The 8,041-nt window shown below is 43.4% G+C and overlaps 1 protein-coding gene across 1 annotated transcript in view; it reads left to right on the top strand.

Annotated features, from left to right (window-relative positions):
* adgrl4 (adhesion G protein-coupled receptor L4) overlaps positions 1-8,041 on the top strand; it is a 105,702-nt gene that overhangs the window by 10,294 nt on the left and 87,367 nt on the right. The window contains exon 2 of the mRNA XM_048601554.1: positions 1,000-1,176. Within this exon, the coding sequence (XP_048457511.1) occupies positions 1,000-1,176 (177 nt within the window). The remainder of the gene's footprint in view (positions 1-999; positions 1,177-8,041) is intronic.

The following is an 8,041-nucleotide window of genomic DNA, read 5'->3' as shown; positions in this document are numbered from 1 at the left end:
TCCCTGGACTGACCTATCCCCTTCCTAACTCCCTACCTACACTCACCATTCCTGTTGGTGGTGAGGGGAGAGAGGACATGGTGACAGAGAATGTAACCATTAAAGCTTAAATAAAGGGAAGGAATGGGAGTGGGTTTACAATCTGAAGGTGTTGAACTCAGTATTAAGACCAGAAGGTTGTAAAGTGCCTAGTCTGGAGATGAGACAACAAGGTGCAGGGCTGGATGAACACAGCAGGCCAAGCAGCATCATAGGAGCAGAGAGGCTGGAGAGTCTGGAGATGAGATGTTGTTCCTCCAGTTTGCACTGGGATTCGCTTGGAGCACTACAGCATGCCAGGTGGGTATGTGAGCAGGACGCTGCGTTAAAATAACTTGCTACGAGAAGGTTAGGCTCATGCTTGCGCACAGACAGGAAATATTCTATAAAACGGTCGCCCAGTCTGCATTTTGTAAAGGAGAGTACCTACTCGGATTTACTTGTCAGGAATTTGAGCACCTCTTCTGTCAGAGGGTAGAGTAGGCCACATTGGGTGCAGTGAATACAATACACAAGGCTGGAGGAGGTACAAGTGAAAAGCAGCTTCACTTCCTAAAAATTTTCTTAGAAATGAGGCAGTCACCACTCAGTAGTGAGTTTATATAGTCACCCTTTAAGGCTTGAGTGGGAAACATCAGAAAAATATTTCTCAACAGTGCGAATTGGAGAATTCATTCTTTTCCTATTTTCCTCCTATTGCACAATTACTCATGCCACAGCAGAGATAGTAACATTCCACCCATTGAGTAGACTGAATGGCCTCCTAACGAGCTACGTTATTCTGACTGGCACACACAATTCGAGTGGATCTTTGAAGTAGAGGTGAAAACAGTTTACAAATGTGTCCCACGCTTCAAGAGACAATGAAGAGATACAGTCACCACATTGACAGCCATTTGAATTGGACCCTTTGATGTTGGGTTTAGCGTCCTTCACCTATCATGTTGTTTTTGTCCACAGTGTGGTTGTCCAGTCTGCTGGATCTGTGCTCTCTGTCACCAAGCTCCCACCATGACAGTGACAAGAACTGCAACAACAACGTGTGCAACAAGAATGCCACCTGCAAAATGATGGGTGGGAAACTCGGATGCTACTGTAATTCAGGCTTCACAGGAGACGGAGTGCGTCACTGCGAAGGTAGGAAACTGGGTGCTAAAGAAATGCAATTTTACACAGATGCAATGCCTATGAATAATAGGGCCGGTGAGCTGCTTTTGGAACTCAGTCCAGTGCCATCAGGGTACTCTTGTGATTATACTAGATTGTATTAAACTCCATTGTTTCCAATTCATAACAATGTTAGCCGAGACAGTGTTTAATGAAATAAGGTTACTCATTGAATCCTCACCGGAGCGATAAAAGTTGAGGGGATGGAGGAATACTGAAATGCCTGATTCAGTTTACCATCTCTTCATTGCCTCACTCCTCACCTTCCTTATTCCTTTCATCCTCCAAAATCTCTGAATTCCTGCAATTCCGACCACTCGTTTCCCAACTGCTTCTTTATCGGCAACACAGTTGTAAGGAATTCACTTCCTACACGTTTCCTGCTGTCCCCTTCACTCACAGCCTTTAAGATATTGGAACACAGGAACAGACCATTCAGCTCCTTGAGCCTATTCCACCTCTTTCCAACCTCTTTGGTAAACCTACCTCTTTGATCAAACTTTCAACTTTCAGTCCTAAGGTCTCTGGTTCGCTCAACCTTTATCTTTTTCCCATAATGCTCTTATGAAATGCCTTGAGAGTTTTTACAATGTTTAAAGCATTATATACACATAGGTTACTGTTGCTCTTTAGTGGAAAGAATGGGTACCAGTGAAAATTTGTAAGCTGGATGGAGGAATGTTTTCTGAATAGACAAATGGTGATGGCACCAGTCTCCTTTTCCCTCTCCTGCATGTCATCACCTCAGGAGTTGACCAAAAATCCTCAGCTCTCTCCCTCACCTACAGTGCCCCTCAGTGTCACCATCGACAAATACAGGGTCAACCTTAGTAAGGAACTACCAGTTCCAGCTCCCACCATTTCTCTGGACATTAAAGCTATCTCCCTACTATTATAATGACCTGCATCACGCAACAGGTAGTCATCACTCCCTTCAGCACAACATCAAGAAGATTTCAGTTCCCACCCATGAGATAACAATTCCATGACTACCTTGTCTCTGTACATTGCATAGACTATGTACGATTGTGATGCCCTGTCCAATCCAGAAATGCCTTAAAATCCAACATGCACTCCATTACTCACTTCTGCCCCAACCCAAATAGTTTCTTCACTCAAAGGATGGTGAAACCTATCTCTACCACAGAAGGTTGTAGAGGACAAGTCATTGGATGAGATAAGTAAATTTTTAGACCTGTGGTATTGTAGAACAGACAAACCTAGAGGTTCAGGTTCATAATTGTTTGAAGTTTGCATCACATATAGATAGGGTGGTTAAGAAGTCATTTAACACACTTGCCTTCATTGCTAAGACCTTTGAGTATAAGAGTTGGAATGTTATGTTGAGGTTGTACAGGATGTTGGTGAGGCCTCTTCTGGAATACTGTATACAGTTCTGGTCTCCCTGTTACAGGAAGGACATTAATAAGCTGGGGAGGGTTCAGAAAGGATTTACCAGTATTTTGCTGGGAATTGACATTTTGAGTTATAAGGAGAGGCTGGATAGGCTGGGACATTTTTCCATTGGAGAGTAGGAAATGACCTTATAGAGGTTTATAAAATCATGAGGGGTTATAGATAAGGTGAATGGCGGGTGCCTTTTCCCTAGGGTGGGGGATTTGAGGACTAAGGGACATATTTTTAAGGTGAGAGGAAAAAGATTTAAAAAAGACATGAGGGGCAATAATTTTACCCAGAGAGTGGCTTGTGTGTGGAATGTATTTCCAGAGGAAGTGGTGGATGCAGGTTCAGTTACAACATTTAAAATACGTTTGGATAAGTAGATGAATAAGAAGTGTTTGGAGGGATATGGGCCAGGAGCAGGCAGGTGGGCCTAGTTTAGTTTGGGATTATGGTCAGCATGGACCGGCTGGACCAAAGGGTCTGTTTCCGTGCTGTATGACTCTGTGGCTTCCAGGGGTATGGGAGAAAGCAAAAATATCATGTTCAGGGTAAGGCTGATGCAAATTGAATAGCAGAGCAGGTTCAAAGGGCAGAATGGCCTGCTCCTGCTCTTAGCTTCTGTGTTTCCACATTTCTGGCACAAGAAGCGGTGATGACAAGGGGGCAACATTTGTTCACACAGTGATTTATTGTGATTAATAAGGTGCTGCCTCAAAAAGCTGCTGGACTAAGTTCAATCAGATCATTCAGAAAGAAACTGGATGAAAATTTGAAAAGGATGCTTTTAAGGGAAAGAGCAGGGTAGTCGGGCTAGTTAGACTGCTCTGCCATAGAGCCAACACAGACAGAATGGGCCAAATAGCCTTCTGTGCTCTATTATTCTACGATTCTATGAAAGCTGTGTTTCCCAGTTTAAGTGTTAGAGGTGACATTTGACTAGGGAGATGGGCAGCTCAAAATCAAAGCATTTGAACTGTCGCATTTAAATTCTGAAACAAAATATATTACTCTGCAATAAGTCTCAAAGTTTCTAAGCAAATAGATTATTTATTTATGACTTCAGGCATTATGTATGATGACAATATGGGAATTGGGAAGTCACATTTCGGTTGTAGGGGACATTGGTGAGGCTTGTTCTGGTCGCTCTGTATAAAAAGGATATTATCAAGCTGCAGAGGGCTCAGAAAAGATTTACCAGTACATTGCCAGGAATGAGATATAAAAATAGACTGGAAAGACTGGGACTTTTTTCACTGGAGTGTAGGAGGTTGAAGGTGACCTTATTGAGGTTTATAAAATCATGAAAGGCATAGATAAGGTGAATGACAAGGGTCTTTTCCCTAAGGTGGAGGAGTTCAAAACTAGGGGGAATATTTTTATGGTGAGAGGAGAAAGTTTTAAAAAGGACATGAGGGGCAAGCTTTTTTACACAAAGTCCATGTGTGGAATCAGCTTCCAAATGAAGTAGTAGATACACCTATCGTTACAATGTTTAAAAGACATTTAGATAATATATGAATAAGAAAGGTTTGGAGGGATATGGGACAAGCATAGACAAGTGGGATTGTTTAGTTTGGGATTATGGTCTGCATGGACTGGTTGGACTGAAGGGTCTGTTGTATGGCTCTATGACAGCCTAAAAGCCAATGGGAAAGGTACAACATCATCCTTAGATCTTTAGCTTGTACCAACTTATTATAGATCAGACAAAAGAAGTCTTCACCTTACTTGATGAATGCTTCACTTTTTAAGTAATAATTCTGACAAGAAGTGGGAGGCCCTCTTTATTCACTTGGCTACCTTGTAGATCAGATTGACAGCAACAGCACAAATTCCATCCTCCATTCTGACTGAAGTAGACTTGGGGTCTGCCTCCCTGCTTTATACATTGCAAAATATCTTAGCATGTTGCTGAGCTTCTGCAAAAGGATCCTGCCTCCAGGCAGAGGACTAGGGGCTACAATCTCAACAATGCTCAATAAACATGTTTGACCATGATAGGAGAGAATATACATTACATCCATTGAATGTCCTCATGTCAGGACTAAGTTCTAGTTGAACTTCAGATAGTTAAAAAATAAAGAAAGAACCTGCATTCGTATAGAGATTTTCATCACCCAGGGTGTCCCAAAACATTCTCAGGAAGAAAGTAAGGGCATAAAAATAAAGACTTGCTATTCAGAGCAACAGAAAGAAGCCAAGATCTCATTGAATTTTGTCATCTAAAGATGGTATTTCCAATAGTGCAGAAATCTCTTGTCATTACACTGTCAACCTTGAACTTTGTATTCAGGTCACTTACTGTGACAATTGAACTCACAGTCTTCTTGACGACAGGCAAGGAATACTGCCAGCTCAGGTATAATTAACCTTATAATTACAGGTGGCATATAGTGTAATGGTTAGGTCACTGACAACCAGAAGGTCCCCCGTAGCAACCAAAAAGGAAAGACAATTTCAGTACAAACTCAATTAGTTCCTACGTGCTTCAGAGACAAAATCGGTCTATCAAATTCACAGTTCAAGTAGCAAGGCACAACAATTATGTTGCAGTCGATATTGTCACTAGGATGTAAACATGGGGGCTGAATAGTTGATGCCAAAATTTGGTGCAAGATATTTCACTGCAGAAGGAGGAGGGCAGGGCACAAGCAGGTCTCTTAACCACTTGTGTGTCCAAGACATACGTCTGAGGATTTTGCAAATCTGCTCATCCATAGATGGCCTTTAGCACAGCTAGCTGAGAACTGATGCCATCATGAGTCCTGAAGCTTGACGCCTTTCTGGCCCCACCTTTAACTCAGGCTAAGGTAACCAGTCCCAAAGGAGATTGATTGCCTTCAAATCGGCAATAACCGGGAAATAGCATGGGTCATGCAGCAAGGAAGACAGAATAGGATTCCCAGGCTGGAATTGTCCAGCCTTGTAAAGAAAGAGTTGGTTAATGTAAGAAAGTGAGTTATTCCTTGAAAGGCAAGTGGGTTAGAAAACTAAAACTCCAGCACTACGGATGCAGAAATACCAAACAAAACAGGCTGAATAAAGAGTCCAAGTAGTAAATTGATGTTCTTTTATGTGGTAATCTTATTGAATCATTCAGCACAGAAGAGGCCCTTCAGCCCATTGAGTCTGTACCTCCCAAGGTACAGTAAATCTATACTAATTCCACTTGCCAGCAGTGGGCCTATAGGCTTGAATCTTCAATTTATAGAGAACCTTGGTCACACAGTGACAATCTGCCTTGGGTGCAAGGCAAATTGGGAGATATTGTACAACTAGCCAGTTATGCTTGTCCCTTAGTATGCAGTTCCATTGCATTGAATAACAAGCCGGCATGCAGCCCGCTGACTTTGCAATATTACACAAGACTGATGTCTACTACTTGATCCATGGATTTTCGACCCCTGGAACAAGTGCAGAAAGGAGTGATACCTGAATAATAGAACCCCCTACACTGTGGAAGCAGGTCACTCTGCCCATCAACTCTTCCCCAATCTTCAAAAAGCATCCCACGCAGACCCATCTCCCTACAATGCTGCATTTCCTGTAGCTAATGTATCTAGCCTGCACATCCATGGACACTATTGGGCAATTTAGCATGGCCAATCCCCTGAACCTGCACATCTTTGGACTGTGGGAAGAAACCAGAGCAAGACAAGGGAGAATGCGTAATCTCCATACAGACAGTCACCCAAAGTTGGGATTGAACCCAGGTCCCTGGCACTGCGAGGCAGCAGTGCTAACTGCTTAGCTACCTTGCCACCCCATATTGGGACAATTCAGCGCTCAGGAAAGTAGGCCAGTGTTCCAGCAAAAAAGTCTGCTTACATTTTATTTCAATGCAATGTAGTTTACATTGAAGCAAATGTAGCAGGTTTTGTGTCAATTGCTTCTTTTTGTCTATTTGTCCTTGGGATATGGGCATCGTTGGTAAGATTAGTGTTTGTTACCAACCCTAATTCCCTTGAGAAGATTGTGGTAAGTCACCTTCTTGGGCCACTGTAGTCTGTGGACTGCAGGGACACACGTAGCACAATTAGGAAGGAAGTTCCAGGGATTTCAACACAATTTTGACAAAGCTCCAAGTCAGGATGGCAATTACCTTGGAGAGGGCATTCAGGTGGTGGTGTTCCCATGCATCTGCTGCCCTTGTCGTTCGAGATGGTAGAGGTCATGGGCTTGGAAGGTGCTGTTAAAGAAGATTACTTTTCCATCTTGTAGATGGTACACACTGTGCCACTGTGCACTGATAGTGAAAGGAGTGAACGTTGAAGGTGGTGGATGTGATGCCAGTCAATCGAGCTGCTTCGTCCTGGATGATCTCAAGCTTCATGAGTGTGACTGAAGCTGCTTCCAGGCAAGCGGGGCATATTCCATCAAACTCCTACCTTGTGCTGTGTTGATGGGCACTGAAGACTTAGGAGGCGAGTTACTTGCCTCAGAACTGCCCTTGTAGCCACAGTATTTTGTCATATAAGAATCTTGATAGTGGGGAATCCAGTAATGGTAATGTTATTGAGTCAAGGGGTGTGGGGAGAAAGCGGGAATATGACATTGACATGGAGAATAAGGATTGAATGGCAAAGCAGGCTCAAAGAGCTGAATGGCCTCTCTCCTACTAGCCCCCATGTATGTCAAGAAGCAGCTCTCTTGCATTTGTGAGGCATGAATGTCAATTGATCCTGGGCTTTTAATGGTAGGCCACTCAAACCCACTCTGGAAGTTCAGATGCATGTCTTCCCCTCCATGAAAGTGCCAGGTTTCTCTGATCAGCACTGATGAAGTACTCTGAGCCAAAAAAAAAACCCAAAGAACTGCGGATGCTGGAAAAACTCAGCAGGTCTGACAGCATTCTGCGTAGAGAAAACGGTGTTACTTGTTGTAACACTTGTCACAGCACAGGTGTGCTTTTCTGAAGAAGGGTCTAGACCCGAAACGTCATCTTTCCTGCTCCTCTGATGCTGCTTGGCCTGCTGTGTTCATCCGGCTCTACACCTTGTTATAACAGCACAGGTGGGTGTTTAGCACAGAGCTCTGCGTGTCCACAGCCAGATCTAAAAGGCTAACGGACCAAGGCTCCTGTTTACAACTTATTGATCGTCTGGTGTTTATTCCACCCTCTGGCAAGTATTTCCCATCCAGGATCGTACTCTAGGCGATGTTTGTGCTTTGACGAGTTAATTACATTGCTGCATGTTCAGAGACCTTGTGCTTTTCTTGCCTTGAACCTCTCACCCCATCTCCCACTGCTAATCAAAACCCACAATCACTTAGGAGGAAGGAAGCTGTCAATTTGTTTTGGAATTCGGAATCTGAATAATCTCTTTGTATTGTGTCTCTTTTGTGTGACTGATGGTCTTGGCGCTCCTGTTTACAAAGTCACCATGAAACCGTTCTGTGAAAACAAAAGTGAGCCGCTGTTAGCCGATGC

This window comes from Rhincodon typus, chromosome 10 (assembly GCF_021869965.1).
Source record: "Rhincodon typus isolate 14 chromosome 10, sRhiTyp1.1, whole genome shotgun sequence".
NCBI classification, from domain to species: domain Eukaryota; kingdom Metazoa; phylum Chordata; class Chondrichthyes; order Orectolobiformes; family Rhincodontidae; genus Rhincodon; species Rhincodon typus.
This window is presented reverse-complemented; position numbering and strand designations above follow the sequence as displayed.